The sequence below is a fragment of the Pagrus major genome, chromosome 14 (assembly GCF_040436345.1).
Source record: "Pagrus major chromosome 14, Pma_NU_1.0".
Classification (NCBI taxonomy): Eukaryota; Metazoa; Chordata; class Actinopteri; order Spariformes; family Sparidae; genus Pagrus; species Pagrus major.
The window spans coordinates 7204031-7221561 of record NC_133228.1 but is presented as its reverse complement, the minus strand read 5'-3'; the positions used below and the strand labels follow the sequence as shown (position 1 = coordinate 7221561).

Sequence of the window (17531 nt, the reverse complement as noted above, 5' to 3'; positions counted from 1 at the left end):
ATTATCTCGTGACCACTTTTGTTCTTTATCGATATCTAAAATATAATTAAATGCTGTAAATGATTACTAGAATGAATGTTTTCTCTATAATGTTTCCTTGGTACACGGCTTAAAAGTTGAAGAATTGTCCTACATTCAGACACAACCTGTGTTTACATGACTGATACCAGCAATCATCAGATAATCTAATTTCCTGAAACAAAAGATCAGGAGACAATCTGCTCTAAATAGAGCTGTAATTACAGCCTCAGGTCAACTACACTTTCGTGTTCTTCAGCCTTGAGTGGGTTAAACACATTCTGCTCTTGTACCTCGTTCCTTTCATGGTTTTCTCGAGTGTAACACCCTAATTATCTTTAATCAGGTAACACAGAAACCTGTAATCAGTCACACAGTGGAAAGGAAGTGTAGCAAGCCTGACCCTCTAATGACCCTGCATGACAACTTATCCAACACAACACAGATCAATGAGCAAGACTCACCTTTGATACCCAAGCATTCCTCCTCCAATGCCACATGTTGATCAGTGCTGCCATCTTTAAAATTTTTGGCCTTCTCGCTTCATCACAGATTTTTGTGCTCCCTCTCCACTTCATTCGTATTTTTCGTCTCTAAACCAAAAGCTTCACTTCATGCCTCTGCTTCTTTACTCTCATCAATTCCAAAAATTGTCATTATCTTTGGTTCCTCTGTGGACAGTTTGGCCTTGTTTCGGGTCTTCTTTCTTCCTGGAGCTCCTGTTGACCTTTATTCTCTGCTCTGTTCTGCTCTTTGTCTTTGCTTGGCCTTATCACTAATCTCCTGTCACTGTCTTCCAGATTCTCCACCTCCGCCTTGCTCTTTGATCATTCACCTTTTGGGATGTATTTACTAAATGTTATCTACCAAAATAAACTTAATTCCAGGATTGTTTCAAAGGCATCATCAACATCCTCTCAACCTGCCTGTTTAGCTTTGCAACCCACATTTCAGAAGTAATGTAACTTACAGAGACTGAAAGAAAGACTGTTCAATTATTATCCAAGTCGACTGGTGCTCCTGCTCTCCTTTTCAGACTCCCTTCACTGGTTCTCTGTGGTGAATGCCCTCTACCCCCTGTCCCTCTCCCTGAGGTCAGACCCACCTCAGGTTGAAAATGGAATCTGAAGTGTCCTGAGATGATTATAAGAAATGCACACAGAGTTATGAGCATGTTTCTGAGATTTGTCAAATTTTCCCACTTTTAGTGTATAACTGGATCATTTGACCTCTTCAGGCCCCCAAATTATCCAAAATAATCACTTGGTGCTAGATTTGGTCATAACACACAGCATGCATCTGTTGACAATGGGTTTTAAGTAGGCAATCCTTTATTTCAAAGGGTCGCAAGCTAAAATAATTGAGAATCTCTCACCTAAAGCACTTTTACCCTGGGTGTAAAAAGTAAATGGATAGGTTTAGGTTTTTATGGTAATTAACAATTTCCATTTGACACATATTAGAAATGGAGGGCCTCCCCTTTGAGATTCTGAAAGTCACTTCAAAAGAGCATCTACAAGTAGCAAAACATTATCATTCCTGTGTTCACCAAACCAGACACAACAATATTTAAAATAGTTTTTTAATGAAGAGCATCACAACAATAAAAAATAAAAATGAAACTATCCAATTGATAAAAGAAAGTTTTTATTTTTTAAGATAAAGCAACAAAAAACATCTTCCACACCGTCAGCTGTCAGCTCAAAGACTAAATGATTCTACAACGATGCCCTTCTCTATGTGTGTGCGGGCGTGTCTCTTCAGTCTTGTGGACGTAGAGAAACTCTTCTTACAGAGCAGGCAGCTGTGGGGCTTCTCCCCGGTGTGTGTCCGGACGTGCATGTTGAGGTCAGACGAGCACCTGAACCTCCTCTCACAGTAGGAGCAGGGATATGGTCTTTCTCCTGTGTGGATCCGCTTGTGGAGGAGCAGCTCACCAGAGGTGAGGAAGGTCTTCCTGCACTGGGAGCACTGGTGGGGCCGTTCCCCCGTGTGAGTCAGGTTGTGCCGGACGAGCGAGGTCGACTTGGCGAACCTCTTCCCGCACTGGGCGCATGCAAATGGACGCTCTCCTGTGTGTGTGTTGAGGTGCTCGCTCTGAGCTCGTTTGGTCTTAAAGCTCTTGGGGCACTGTGGGCAGCTGAACGGCCTCAGGTTACTGTGGCTGCGCTCGTGTCTCACCAGCTCTCCGTGTGTGAGGAATGTCTTCTCGCAGGTGGTGCACAGGTACGGCCTCTCGCCTGTGTGGATCCGTTCGTGGCGGGTGAGGCTGGCCAGCTGGGTGAAGCTCTTGTCGCAGTAGGAGCACTGGAAGGGACGCTGGCCGTTGTGAGTCAGCAGGTGCCTGTTGAGGATCTGGAGCTGCGTGAAGCTCTTCCCACACTCAGTGCAGGGGTACGGACGCTCCCTGGTGTGGATCTGCTGGTGCTTATTCAGAAGCCACACGTGCGTGAAGCTTTTCCCACACTCGCATGCAAATGGCCTCTCGCCGGTGTGTTTCATCTGGTGTCTCTTGAGGTCTGATGCTCGGCTGTAGATCTTCTCACACAGGGAACATTTGTACTGACGCCTCACTACGTGTCTCTGCCTGTGCCTGAGCCGCTCCAGGATGCTGCCGAAGCTCTCGCCACATTTCTGACATTTAAACTGAGCACCCCCTTTCTGTGATGTCTCCTCTACTACTACGATCTCTTGTGTGAACTCAATAGGAGGGTTGCAAGTCTGGCCACATGCGGTTCTTTCATAATGCAGCTTGAGCAGCCCCATCTGCGTGAACCGTTTGCCACACTGGGAGCAGAGGAAGGGTCGCTCTCCAGTGTGAATGCGCTGATGTCTGGTCAGGTCCCAGGAGTTTTTGAAGCCCTTCTGACATTCATCGCAGGTGTACGGGCGCTCCCCCGTGTGTGTCCGCAGGTGACGAGTCAAGTCTGAGGCGCGTGTGAAAGACTTGCCACACTCCTGGCACATGTTGGGGACAGGCCTGTCGTGTATGGGGAAAGGCTTTGGGAACTCAGGACGCTGGATCTTCTTCTCGGGGGCCCTAGGTGTCTCTGTGGCCCTCTGGAATCTGCCGTACTGCTCAGGGTGACTGTGCTCCATGTGCTGCAGCAGGTAGGACTCCTGCATGTGGAAGAACGGACACTCGGAGCAGGCAAAGACCTGGGTGGACATCTCCACAGTGGTAGCTATGGATACACAGAAAATACCAGTTGCTGTTTTACGTTTTACTCAAATAAAGCGAAGTGTTTGCATGCAGCATCGCTGGGTTCAGATGGCAGGTTGAGGCTGTGGTTTTTGGCCTACATTTGAAAACACGTGTCCGCACTAGCCATTTTTATAAAGACCTCCATCCACACAAAAAATACCTCTCAGTAGATGAGAGGAAGGGCTCACAGGAATGACCGACGCATCTGGTTTACCTTGTGTTCCGAGGTTCTCAAGGGATTTGTGGTGCTGCAGGAGAGACCTCAGGTCGTCTGGACTGGAGAGTGCTTGCCAGCATTCCCTCAGCACAGAGGGGGCAGAGGTCAGCCAGGAAACCGTCTGTTTATGGACAAAAGCTGACGTGTCAGCAAGAACGAGGTGCTTCTTGCCCAAAGGTCTCAGGCACTTACTTCAGACAACATTCCATCCACCACAACGTGATGACTACTACTACTCCTCAAGATGATAATCATCCGCACTGAAGCTATTAGTGACTACAGCCCAACCAAGATGGTTAGGTCAGTAAAGAATTCTTCATTTTTCATGATGATGAAAACCTTTAAATTCAATATATTAGAGCCTTTTTGCAAAGCACAGCACTCAAAAAAACATCAAATGTTCTTTAATTCTTAAACATCTATTTTTACTTATCATCAGAAATAAAGAGGTTGGAAGGGAAAAAGCTAGATGAGCTTTTAAAATTAAATTATTTTAGTTATACTGTTTATGTTTTAGTCCACCAAATACCATCTTTAAGCGGTATAAAGTAGCGACTGCTGCAGTGTGATGTCATTTCCTACCTGACTGAGGTCTGGTACTGGCAGGAGTTTCTCCAGTTTAGAGAGAAACTCCGTCACAAGGAGCTGCATGTCGGTGTCGTAGCTGGAACCGTATTCTGTGGGAAAAACCTCCTGAGAAGCACAAAGTTCACAGCTAATCAAAAACCCAACTGTGACAGGGTGTAGGTACAAACAACATATTAGACTCTTTAGATGGACAGTTACATGTGCAGTTGCCTTGCCTGATAAAAATGCTCCCTCTCTGCCGGGTCTTTCAGCAGTGTTTGGATGAGTTCCACGAAAATGGCCTCCTCAGCATCCACCTCTGCATCTCCGCTCTGAAAGACACTATCACTGTAACTGAGACCATCTCCAAACAACAACAACACTTGTAGGGCTGCAACTATGATTAATATGTAATTATTATTATTATTATTTTATTTAAAAGGTGCACTGTGTAAATTTGTGTTGTAACAGTTTTGGTTAGATGGTCCTATATTCTTCAGCTGTAGGACATCTACGTGGACAATATGCTATTTTTGTTCTCACCGCACCATAAATCTAAATACACGCCTGTTTTGCTCTAATGTTTACAAATGTGAACTTATGGCTTTCAAGTACATATAAAACTTTCATCAGCTCTTGCAAAGATTGTTTAAAAGCCTGTAAAAAAGTTGCATGGTGTGCCTTTAATCTGTCAACTATTTTCTCAATTAATCGCTGAGTTGATCTATAAAATGTCAGAAAATGGTGAAAGATAATGATCAGTGTTTCCCAAAGACAAAGACGACGCCCTCAATGTCCACAACCCAAAGATACTCAGTTTACTGTCAAAGAAGAGTAAAGATACCAGAAAATATCCACATGTGGGAGCTGGAATCCGAGAATTAAGACTATTTTTCTTAAAAGAATACTCTAACAGATACATTGATCTGGAATTTCTGGGAATTGCAATAATTTAAATGTGAAGACACTGCTGTTACTTACTCCTGTGTGTCCTGGGGGGCGGATTCGTGTCAGGTGAGGCTGTACGGTCGACATGTTGGCTGTTTCCTCATTTTTGCACAACTCAAGAATAATCTGAAGATGCAGACAGAAGAGAGAGGTTTCCCTACAGCACGATCTTGGCTTAACCCATGAAGTTTTGTAACTTGATCTCACATGCAACCCACTGACTCACTTTCGCTCTCAGTCTGAGAAGCAGTCTGCCCCGTTGCTTTGGGCTGAGCAGGTCTGGAACCGTTGCCGTCACCAGCGTCACAAACTCATCGAGCTTTTCATAATCGAGAACTTCTCTCCGCTGAGCCACCTGCCACATCGCTGCAGAGAGCAGCCGCAGAGGAGGGATCAGCAGCCTCAATGATGACAGCGGCAGGAATATATCTGCACAGACATGGACATATGAACAAGTGTCTTCTCATTACATGTCAATGTAGCATTGTTTTTTTTTTATTATAACGTAGCAATGGAAACCTAACCTGTAGTTTATACACACGAGTGTTAATACTCAGATGTACTGAGCAAAGATGGTTTAATATATTCCACAGCTCTGATAAGATTTGTTGGGTGAAACCCAAAGACTCTTTCCCTCCTCTCCAAACACTTGCAGAACATTTACTGAAAATGCCACTTATGTTGTCTTCTTCTGAACATGTAAAAGATCTCCACACCAGCGACAGCATGTGAGGCTCTCATCTACATCACCTGGCTCTACAGGTGCGAGTGTTTATGTTGTTCTTCTTCGCTGTGTTTATTGGCATCTCACAAACCAACTTTAAAGGTGCAGACCGCCCAATACTGTGTGTAAATGCTGCACTTGTTAAGGCAACAAAAGCAACTTGGCTTTGTATTATCGGCTCTAGTCATCGGCTATAATTTCATGATCTGCCGATAATCGATAATTCATCAGTCCGATATATATCGAGCATCCCTAATAAACCCTATGTGCATTTTCTCATAAACTCAACATTACCTTGTACACAGGGTCTGTTGTGACTATTAGGATGAACACTTTAAGTGTCAATCTAGTTTACAACATGCAACATGCAAATTACACAACAAACAGAATTGATAATTTGTTGGTACAAAGCTGTTTTTACATTACAGCTAAAACTAAGGTTCATAGCACAGTTGAAAAATGATCAGATAAAAAACACGTTTTAAATCTAAATCTAAGTGTTGAAAATGATTGTGAAGATATATGACAGCTCTCTTCCCAGCCATGTTTTGTGTTTACGTTTACAAGCCCCTTGCATTTCATTGCGTTTAGTTTTTCTAGATTAATAATATATGTATCTGACTGTTTCAACACTGTACAGGTCGTATGTGATGTACTGCACCAAGAGTTTCCTCTCACACATCATGAGCTGACAGCAACAACTGTTATCATTGAGTTGTTTTTAGCTCAGTTAGCTACTGCAAATAGCTTTAACAGTGGGAAGTGTGACTGGCTTACACCCTGTCCCACTCACAAGGGGAACTAAATCCTTCAATTCACTCAAGAACAATGTTGAAGTTCCTAAATATGGTAAATGTCGCCTCCATTTCACGTTTTGCTGTGTTTACGTGAGGTAAAGTTAGCTACTAGCTACCACTGCTGTTAGCCGGGGCTACAAAAAAACGACACTATACAAGGCAGCTAACTAGTTCGCTGTTAGCTGCGACCGAATTATTTAACGCTCCAATAAAACCGACCTGTGTTTTCCACTTGGTAGGCACTGCCAACCGTTTCCATGACTGAGGCAACGAACAGTCACTTTGAAAAGTCACTTAAACAACCAGAGTGCTGCAGGGCATTGGTTGTTAGCCTGCTTCTTCTTCTTTTGATTACATTTAGGGCACACTAGACGCAGCAGATGCCCATTGCTGCCCTCTACGGGTCACTTGTAGAACTTCATTGAATTATTTATAATAAATCCAGTTACATCATTTGTAGATTAGGGAACAGATGCAGATTAAGGTTTTTGTTGTTTTAACACTTTGTTGTTAGCTCTTTATAAAGCAGAAACACACTGTAAATTGTTTTAAAAAAAAATAAAATAAAAGTAATAAGTTATGCACAAATACTGTATGTTCAGCAAGAATAAACAGCAACAATGCAAAATCGGCTCTCATAAATAGCGCCAGCTGATGATATGCTGAACATGAAGATTGTAGCTTGGCATCAGGTAATCCATGTGGACAGCAACACAGTAGGCAGTATTAAAAAATAAAGTGTATCAATGGCTGTAGGTTGTGTATGGTGTGTATCTCAGCCTTATATTGTACTGAATGATGTTTTAAATAATAGAACCACTTGGCAGGTAGACAAGACTCTTTATTTGCAGTATTTCCCATGTGCAAACTTTAAAGAGTTTAGTGTGCTGGAATGATATTCGTCATTTCATTGTTCTTCATGGTGTTCAAGTAAAATCTTGTTTCTCTGCCGTCGTCACACAACCCACCCCACAGCGCTGGTCAGATGGCTTATTAGGACAAAACAAACATTTCCAGATGTGAGATGGGATCTTAGTTTTGAGCAGGATAACAAGCAAATTTGAAAAAATAAAACTTAACTACTTTAAGATAGAATTCTATACAATTTATCTTCGTCGACAGTTACCTAATTGAAAACACTGAGCACGACTGCTCTACTGAGCGACATTCACAGTGGTGACATTTGGAATCATTTCATAGCGACTTTAAAGCAGGTACATTTTACAACACCTGATGACTCAATCACCACCTATAAATAGAAATACTTTAAATATATCTCTTCCCAATCCATCCATCCATGCAGAAAGACAGTCCACGAAAACTGGCAACAATCTGCTGAGGGAAGGAGATCTGTGGTTCAAATCTGTGTCTTTGTATAAAATGTGCAGTTCCAGGATCCAAGGAGTGGAAACTTTAGGATGTAATTTCCAAAAATGTGGTGTTAGATTCAGTCGAAGCTCGTTAGCACGTTCCCAAAAGCAGGACAGGACCAGCACTCCATGTCTCCAGGCTCCAGAGTCCTTAAAGAAAAGTGATCACATTGAAAACTAAAACTGCATCATGGAGACAAGGGAACACTGTTACTTTGTATAGCACACTGAATAACAGCTGATATGATTGTTTATTTATTTATAAGTGGGCAGACAGATAAGAATTAGGCAACCATCTTGACAGTTTGGGTCATTTTCCAAGTAAGATGACCAAACATGCTTGTCAAGCATGATGATTAGCTGCTTTACTTTGTGTTATTATAACAGCAAACTGACAGTGTTTACATGGTAATTACATCTGTGGTCACCTCTGATGAAAACTGAACATATATACATATATATACATACATATACATAAATATTTGTTTATGTATGTAAGTTAATATTTGATGTAGCAACTCCACATAAAGAGCAACAGTAGTTAAAGGTGTACTTAAGGAGTACTTAGCGGATTTTAAGTGGCTTTAGTTTAAGTGAAATACAATAGGACAAATTCAGAGCTTAATTTAATTAACTATCACTTCAACAATACAAGGACAGCTAATTAGTTTAGCAACTTCCGTAGCCGCCCTCTCGTTAGCTAGAAACTTCTCCAGACTGCTCCCACTCACCTTTTTACGGGACTATGTAATACATGAAGAAGAAAAAGGCGATGTCAAAGACAACGAACGCCCAAAAGTCAAACCAGTAGGAGTGTTTCGGTAAAGACACCGAGTCTCCTTTAGTTTTAAACATTTTCAGGTCGTCTTCAGACTCCGTCACGGGAGTCGCCCCTGCTCCCATCTTTGCTCCCCGGAAGAGAACACACAGCACGTCAGGTAGTCTTTCAAAATAAAATACACCTGACGCTAAGTTTTGATAATGTTCGTTTGTAAAGCTGTTATTACCTCCATTTTATCTGCACTGTCTTTTATTAAATACAGCACTTCTGACCAAAGATCAGTTCACATTTTAGTCCACCCAATCTTGCATTCTGTGAGAGTGTTTCGGCCATTACCTTTTTTTTTGTTTTATTTGCCTCACTGATGTCATTTACATGCAAGTTTTCTACAGAAAAAATACTAACTACTCACATTTTACATATTACACAATGTTCACACTGACAGATGCTAATGGTATTAATGAAAACTGCTGGTGGTACAGTGTCTGAACACATTTCTATATTTAAATCATATTTAAAAAACTAATAAACTGTCATGCTTCTGTCAACAGCTCTACAGTTTAGTTGATTGAGCTAACATTAGCTTCACTCTGACAGACAAAGCTCCAGATTCAGTGTTCTCAAGCTGAGGAGTATCTCTGTGGACACTTGGGGATCAAATGGTATCACCGACACTTGAGCTGGGAGAGTGGATTTAACACATTTGACGCTCAATGCTACGAATTACATTGGGATTATCTCTATTGCACACAGTAATTTCTTCAAACCATATAGATATGAAACATTTTACTTGATTTGTCATGTGTTTGTTGTTACCGACACTTTATTTTCACTTTTTTGACATTGCTTTGACATTGGTACTTGAAGTGAGCTCCAGGGACCCCAGGGGGTCCTTGGGGGTGTTCCAGCATAAAGGGGAATACGTTATTTCCACTATAATTCCATATATAAGTGACATAATAACAGAATGTATAACAAACCTATTTTGGTCATGGGTTTCCTATACTTCATGTAATAACACATTTATAAGCAAATATCTTACCAGATGTGGAAACTTGACACAATTTGATCAAATAGGGTTTGTGATATAATTTGCATCAGTTTATGGCTCCTTGATGTGAAAACATTTGAGAACCGCTGACCTATGAACTTCCTTTGTCAATAGATGCTTATATACTCTGACTCAAGCTGTGATTTTAATGTGAACACTTACTTCTACAGTGCTTGTTGCAAAGTATACTGCTACAATAGTACTTTTCTCCGGGTACACTTTTGGCTACCTACCTCTGATGCCTCTCCACTCCACACCGTAAAGGTCCGAAACACGCCACACACACACATTGAAGACAAAAGCTCAGCATGTTGTTTGCTCGTGTGACACCAAATACCATTTATTAGGGCTTTACAAAGACTACAAAATCCTCCAGATGAGTTAAATCACTGTCTCTGTCTATTTACATGATATGTTACATACAAATGTACAAAATATAAAACATTTAAGGACAAATGTTTCACCCAAAAAGAAGAAAACTTTCTCTCAAACCAGAGTAAATGCTATGGTTTTCAACTGAGATGTAACTGCAAAGTGTAAAGTGGTGAAAAATTACCAGTTGATCATCAAGACTATGGTGTACACTGTTAACGGTGTTAACGTTCTGCTGACGCGGGAACTAATGGCCTACAACAGGAGTGTAGAGTAGCTGAGAGGGTGAATTGTTGTTGATCTACGCTCAGGTTTGATACGTGGGTGTAACCGTAACAAAAGAGCAACCTCTTACACGGTAACTACACCCTTTTCATGCAAGTTCATACCCTTGCAGACACAAGGCTGGCCAAAGCTGGCCAGATATATATGCGAACCATCAGAGGCTCAGCTGCAGAGACACCTATGAAGCTGAACACAGGTAGGATTGTAGAGGATAGGATTGTCCTGAGGTTATGACAACTTGACTTCTTGGTCTCTGGTGGGTTTTGACTGACCAGTAGCACCTGTTGGTTGTTGGTAAATGTATACAGTACGGTGTCAGGTCAGCTTCGGTGACTCAAACAGCTGGCGAGCCTAACGTGGCGGTTGGGTTAAAATGTCCAGAGAGGAAGTGCTTCTAAAGGAACAACAGGCATTCCTAGAGACGGAGAGGATCCAGAGAATATTATGGCAGGATGGGGGATAACCGGAAAAGTGCCTATTTTTTGTTCTCAGTCTGTGATTTTAGTGAGTTTAAAAAACAGTTTCTTACTGTACACCGTATGCCTCCTGCATAGGCAAAACATCCAATCACCACAAGACACACACCTGTTTCTGACAGCGTGTTGAGTTTTTGCATTTCTTTTTTTTCTCTCTGTTTTCAAAGTACAATAATTTACTCAGCGGGTTAAGCATATTGTAACATCAACAGGGCAGAATGCATCTTTGATTCACTGTGCAAGACTTAAGTATTTACAACCCACCCCCACCTCAAAGTGTGCAAAACCAACCCACTCGTTAAACAAAGAGAGGACAATCAAAATTCAAAATGGCTTCCGTCCAATACACGCATACATAACGATAAAGGTCTCTTCTCAATGCATCCCCCTTTTAAAAAGCTTCAAAACATGCTCGTCAGGCTAGAAAACCCAAAACAGTTTGGTTGTGCTCCTGTCAGTTCAAGTGAGCCCAGCTCAACTGGGCGATAAAACAACTAAAAAATACCCCACCCCTTTTTAACTGTTTTTACAATATTGGTCAGTTTTAAATTCAAATACAGCATCAACTCTTTTATACTTTTAACTGTCAGAAACAAGAAAGGGCGGTTTGGAGGAAGAGGGATAAAAATGAAAAAAAAAAAAGAAAGAGGCTGTTTTTATGACTACAAGCAGCTTCTTGGATGTAGCAGGAAGCAGATCATCATCATCATTATCATCATCAGCCATCATCTTCTCACTATAGCCAATGGGAGCAGAGGATGCCTCCCAAACTTTTGCGCATTTAAGGCAGTGAGAAAGCACCAGTATCATTGTTCCCTTGGTCAGCTCTGAGGCTGATCTGGTTAACTTGCATTTGAAAATACTCTGGGTTATTTTTGGTTCCTCATGGAGACGCTGACTAGACTATCAAACGTCGGCTTGCATCATTCAATTCAATATTACTGATAATTTGTTGATTTATTAGTGTCATAGCCTGATTCATATCTGCTGGAGTGAAAACCATCACATTTTTTCATAGTTGGTCGACTGCATTCCTGTTACTTTCTGCATCTCCCTGTTGCAGTAAACCCCTCCTGCTCTGTTCTCCATGCAGGTTTGATGCAAACTTCACAGGAATTCAGCTTTTTGCAGTTGACAGTTAACTAAACCCTCCCCCCTCTTAGTAACTGTTAACTGCTACAGCTGTCAAGCTTTCCATTCTCCCATTTTCAGCAATAACATATCTGCCACTGTCACTTTTAAACAATAGGTGCCTGATTTTAGACAGAAGTTAACAAAAGCAGGCCTCCTGTTTCTAGCTGACGGCTTCAGTTTTGTCCGCTGAAATGACAACAGCTGCTGACAGATTTTATCAGCTTTAACTAACTAGCTAATTAAGCTAAAGTTAGCTCCATGAGTTGGTTGGAAATGCAGCTGTCTCTGGCGGACTTTTTAATATTTCCTGCCGACTCATTTGTAACAATAATCTCATAAAAGGGTCTTAAATATGCTCTTGTTAGCAAAAATAACCAAAATGCATCCTTCTTGGTACCCTGCCACCTCCTCTCCAGCCCCTACTGGCAGAGAGCGCAGAGGCAGAGGGGATGTTTAGCTGAACATGTTAGTCCGGTCTGCCGAGCTAAATGATCCTTTATGGCCATTCTGTCAATTTCATTTTGCATTTATAATATTCTCTAACACATATACTGTAAACACTCAATACTTTACTATATTGTATATTTATAAATGATGAGCATCCCTCAGACTACATCTCCAGGCACACCTCTTTAGCATATGAGAAAAGCTTGACAGACCTGCTGTACCGAGTTACAGTTGCTAACGATTGGTCAATCGAATGGAGGGGTTTAGTGAACAATCAATAGATAGATGACCCACAGAGGGCGCTGCCTGCTGCTCTCATGGTGCATTCGAAGCTAAGGAGTGACAACAGGCTGTGGAGTGTGGAAGGCCAAGAACAACTTAATCGAAGTTTACAACCATGGTCAGCTGTGCATTGTGGTGTAAGGTCTCTGTGGGTGTATTGAGTGTGTGTGTGCACATTTGGCAGTAAATCAAAGGGAATCGTTGGCACCATTTTTTTCCTTCACAGTAGCAATGTGGCTGGATGACACACAGACAATGCGCTTTCGTTGTGCTTGTTGTTGGCATGCAGGGCAGCGAGGAGCGGCTTGGCAGTGCCTGACACTGAGGAGGCTCAGGGCAGGAGACCAGCACCACGGGGCTCAACTGATGGGCTGTGAGCCGTATGTGCATGTTATGAAAATGTAATTCTTGGGATCCTATTTGAGCTGTAGAGGCTTTACAAATGTCTCAAATCAAATACATCTGGTGCGTTCATGGAGGTGCAGAATTGTCTTTTTGTTCACAATAGGCAAAGAACAATGAGATTAAAAAGTGTCCCTTAGCCCTACGCTCAAACAAAATAGTAACTTGTGAGGAGCCAGCCCGGTTAAACAGCTGGCTGATGACTTTGTTAGACATTACTGAAGCACAAACTGAACGGATCTGTGATGAATCTCATTCGTGTGGAGAGAAAATCTGTTTTCTAAAAGCTGTGAGCCTCCATTGTGACCACCAGAGGGCGTTACATCACCGGAAAACACTCACTACAGTATTCTTCTATTGCCTCCCTCAATAGATGGGTTTAGAATCAGGGTCCCAGGTGGTGTAAATTGTGCCTTGCTCAAGGACACTTTGGCTAGCTGGATTGTTGGTCACATGGGCGCTTGAACCAATTAAAGCCTCTGATTAAAGGTAAGTGTCCTCCTGCTGCCTGTGTTTAAGTGCATTTGTATGAGTGTATGTGTGTGTGTGTGACTGTGTGAGAAGCACCTCTGTAAACAAGGAAAGACATAAACAATAGAACCTTGCCACCCACTGTAAACATCTGAAGATACATCTGGGATTTAAAAAAAGAAAAGAAAAATCCAGTTTTGTCACGTCAAACTCTTGGCTTTCTCTTTTGTTCTGACACTTTGTAGGATTGACGCCCACAGTTAGAATAATGGAGCGATCTGCGGCTCATCCTGGCTGAGCACAGACGTGATTGACTCCTTGAAAGCCGTCTTCACAGGAACTACTGTCCCTGATATGAAAAGTTGTATTCTAAAATGTTACACCTCCATTAAAATCCTCACTATTTAATATAACAGATCCAACTTGTATGATTGTTTATAATTTTGACCACTGAGGACCAAGTTGGCTGTTGATAACATACAATAATTTGATTTAATATTGCACCATTGTTATGTAAAAATAATGTGTTTTCTTTCAAATGGTGTGTATACCATTTCGGATGATAAAACTTTTCATATATATCACACATCTGTGCACCACAGCGGAGGCTGCGAGCGACGGGGGTTCAAAGGCCCCCAGGCATTCTGAGTGATCGGCGTCTCCCAGAGCGACTCTTGGTCTCATAATGCCGACTCGAGCGAGGAGTCCAGCTGGTCGTCATGGTGACTGGTGCTGTCGCTGTCGCAGCTCTGCGTGCTGGAGTAGTTGGCGGCCTCCTGCAGCCGTAGCAGCATGTTCATCTAAAAAAAGGCAATGTACAGACAAATAAATACCTTAGTAACAGACTGAGGGCGGAAAACAGAAGATGTTATAAAGCATGCCAACATCAGACAGTGCAGACATCATTAAGTTGTTAATTTTTCTCTGTGAAACTTCAACTTAAAGCTACAACATGTAAGAATATTAGTTTAAAACATTCAAAAATGAATTCAAATTAAACTTTTCAGTGCAAGGTGCAGATTCACACTGCGTTTTCCATTAATTACACATGATAACAGGTACACCACGCTATTTTGCCCACGCTTCATGAGTCTCTGTGTGATTTGGGGCCTTAATCTGTATAAATGCTGCCTATCTCCTTGTATGACATGACATGAGTATGAATTTGCCAAATCTTACATATTGCACCTTTAAAGTCTGTAACATTGTTCGATTTGCTCTGTGGCTTGTAACAAAAGTCACATGACACAATGTAGCAAATCGTTTGGACAATGATTGATTAATTGATTGAGTTTTTGTATCTTCCTCTTGTTAGATATGTTTGTGGTAGTGAGGATTTAGCTCAGTAAGTAAACTTTATTTAGGCTGTATATAGTAGCTTTCTAGGTAAGACATCACAAAATAGTTCAAAATGAAAGATAAAAAACAAGACAGAATTGAGACAAAAGCCTGAGACATATTAAAAGAACAAAATAAAAATAGAGACAAAAAATATTCAATAATTAGCACAGGTTAGTTTTAAAGGTGTCAACAGTGTCCACAGCTCTCCTTCAGCCTGAAGTGAAGAACAACAGTCCCTGACCAGAAGTCCTCAGAGACCTACTTATAATACAAGGCTGCAGAAGATCTCTCAAGTCTGGCAGACACATCCTGTAGGCCATGTTAACTCACACTGCACCTTTTAATCTGCCAGAACCTTTTCTACTCACACTCTATGGATCAACTATCCCCCAGTTGCTTTTGTCCATTGACAATTCCCAAAAAGTGATTTCAAATAAGACGAGTGCATCCTAAACTGTGCTGACAAGAAGAGACGAAGGCAGCGTTATTTCACTGATCATGCAGAGCTCCGAAGTGAGCACAAAACTTGTGAACTGAAAAACAGGAAACGAATCAAACTATTCTGGTCAAGCAACAGTGGCTGGTCGACAGTGACACCTTAATTTCTGAGTGTGGATTTAAGAGATGAAGAGAAGGCACCAAGGCTGTCCTGCACATTAGGAACAAGTCTGGCAGGGATGCAATTAAAGACCTTTTGTCAGCATTAAGTTGTAATTATCAGTCATTCAGTTTCAATAGCACTTATGCAGTTGTGTAAAATAGAAAATTTAATATAGCATAATTAAATATCATCAGCGTAGCAGTGATAAAATATACCTTTAAATACAAAACAGCTCTGAATGTAATTACATCAATTAAGGTTAATGTTTGTTTTCTTTGCTGTTTTGATGAATAACTTAAGCTCAGATTTCCAAGTGTAAAAGGAACCACTGCCTCTCAGATGTCAACATTTTCTCTCATTACACACGTAATTTGGTGTTTCTTGTAGTGTTCCTTCTGACCTAGCTTCTTGTTTCTATGGGAAATATAACCTAGTGAGTAGACCACCCACCACTTAAAACACCTATTATAAAGAGTCCACTGGCTCACAAACTTAGTCTTTATACTTTACATGCAGTAAAAAGCACTTTTAACACCTTGCTGTAAATCACCACAATAAAACTGCAGAACTTCTCATCCCTGCTACAGAGCTAATGGACTAAATAATGCAGAAGTGCTGCTGCATCTGGCGCATTGCTTTAAGTGTTCCTAAAATGAGGCTCGGCACACCTGTGTTCAAAGTGGTCTCGCCTGGATGGACACCGCACACACACATTGTTTTTGGATGGCTAAACTTTAATTCCTCTTGGGCTGCAATAACCCACCAAATGGAAATTCATTCTTTCTCTCCCATCCCTGAATAGTTCATCCTCCTGTGTGTGTGTGTGTGTGTGTGTGTCCACATGTTCAGGAGTTAATACCAACTAGCTACTTGACTAGCTTATCTATTTATTGTGTTTTTGACTTGGAATAAACCAAGGTCAATCATCCAAGGTTTCTATGGAAACGAGCATCCTTGAATTGAATAACTTCATGAATATGCACCATGTATTATTGATTTATTGACTTAAATCATTTAGTTTGGTTCAAAGTTCACATGTGGAGGACAGATATTTATTTTTATTCATGTTCCTTTTAATATTCAAGTCCTTCCATATTCTCCTGTGTTGTTGCTCGTCCTAAATGATATACATGCACTAGAAGCTACTTAACATGACAGAACAATCACTGGAATTGTTTTGCGTGTGTCTTCCTCACCAGTGGGTCTCCCTCGGTGTCGCTCTGAGACACTTGCTTAGACGAGGCTCCCTCCTTGGATGAGCTGTAGCCGTCGTATCCCACGTCCTCTGGCCTCAGTTGGAGCAGCGACTGGCCCTCCTGCTGCAGTGAGGCGGCGTTCCATGGATACGTGTCGTTCACCCACTTGGATGGATCCTCCCACGCTGCTCTTTTGCCGTAGAGCTGCAGGTGTGTCAGAGAGGGAAAGCAGGTGTGAATGATGGACTCAATAACCAGCACTAAGTGGTGGGTTATGGACAGAGACTAGTAGGAGTCCAAGCTCACCTGCTACATATATTATATATATTTATTCATATACTGTATGTGCATCTTGTGATGTGACAAAGAAATGTGTGAAATGAAATAAAAATCAGAGTGCGTGGTGCTTATCATTGTCTTCTCAGTTACATCACTATACTCGTGTCATTTAAACAGCTGTGCCAGTCACAGTAGTGCATGAACAAAATGGCCGATTAGCTTAACCTGCTGTAAGCATTATTTTCTTATTAAAGTAAGTACTAAATGGCTCTATATTCCAACAGTAATCACTGTTATAGAATGTTTGGTTCCTGCCCACTTTATCCAATTGGGACAGAGAACTCCAATAAGCGACAGTTCAGTCTGCTCGGGGAACGCGTCGAGAGAAGAAGTTGGCTAAAATGATGCCAATGCTTACAGCAGCTTTAAGTAAAAGTGGAAGCAGAGGTAATTAGTAACTGTAATGTAAGGTGGAGCTAAATTCATCACCTTGATATACGTTTGGCTAGTTTAAAGGTGAATTTTGTAAAATATGGCCAGAATTAGAAGGTAGCTCCAAAACTACAG

At 41.5% G+C, this 17531-nt stretch overlaps 2 protein-coding genes and 1 long non-coding RNA gene across 3 annotated transcripts in view; all 3 read right to left on the bottom strand.

The window, feature by feature from the left end:
• Window positions 1-1648: 1648 nt before the first annotated feature.
• LOC141008044 (uncharacterized) lies at window positions 1649-6804 on the bottom strand. Its single transcript, XM_073480230.1, has 7 exons — window positions 6696-6804; window positions 5182-5384; window positions 4989-5081; window positions 4244-4339; window positions 4023-4133; window positions 3438-3561; window positions 1649-3203 (listed from the first exon to the last, which is right to left on the bottom strand). The coding sequence occupies exons 1-7, from the start codon at window positions 6733-6735 to the stop codon at window positions 1720-1722; spliced, it is 2151 nt and encodes a 716-aa protein (XP_073336331.1). The 5' UTR covers window positions 6736-6804; the 3' UTR covers window positions 1649-1719.
• Window positions 6805-7296: 492 nt separating this feature from the next.
• LOC141008346 (uncharacterized) lies at window positions 7297-8755 on the bottom strand. The gene is made up of 2 exons (XR_012180065.1): window positions 8578-8755; window positions 7297-7996 (listed from the first exon to the last, which is right to left on the bottom strand). It is a non-coding gene; the product is annotated as an uncharacterized lncRNA (long non-coding RNA).
• Window positions 8756-9989: 1234 nt separating this feature from the next.
• Window positions 9990-17531, bottom strand: part of nav3 (neuron navigator 3) — a 209165-nt gene continuing 201623 nt past the window's right edge. Inside the window, exons 41-42 of the mRNA XM_073480877.1 lie at window positions 16686-16889; window positions 9990-14347 (exon numbers count right to left, since the gene is read on the bottom strand). Coding sequence (XP_073336978.1) covers window positions 14228-14347; window positions 16686-16889 — 324 coding nt within the window. The 3' untranslated portion in view covers window positions 9990-14227. The remainder of the gene's footprint in view (window positions 14348-16685; window positions 16890-17531) is intronic.

Excerpts from the sequence above, each read along its gene's own strand:
- LOC141008044 (XM_073480230.1), bottom strand. The coding sequence starts at position 6,735 with ATGGAAACGGTTGGCAGTGCCTACCAAGTGGAAAACACAG. Across the intron at positions 5,082-5,181 it reads TTCTCAGACTGAGAGCGAAA|ATTATTCTTGAGTTGTGCAA; the intron begins GTGAGTCAGTGG and ends CTGCATCTTCAG. Across the intron at positions 4,340-4,988 it reads GCCCCCCAGGACACACAGGA|AGCGGAGATGCAGAGGTGGA; the intron begins GTAAGTAACAGC and ends AGTGTCTTTCAG.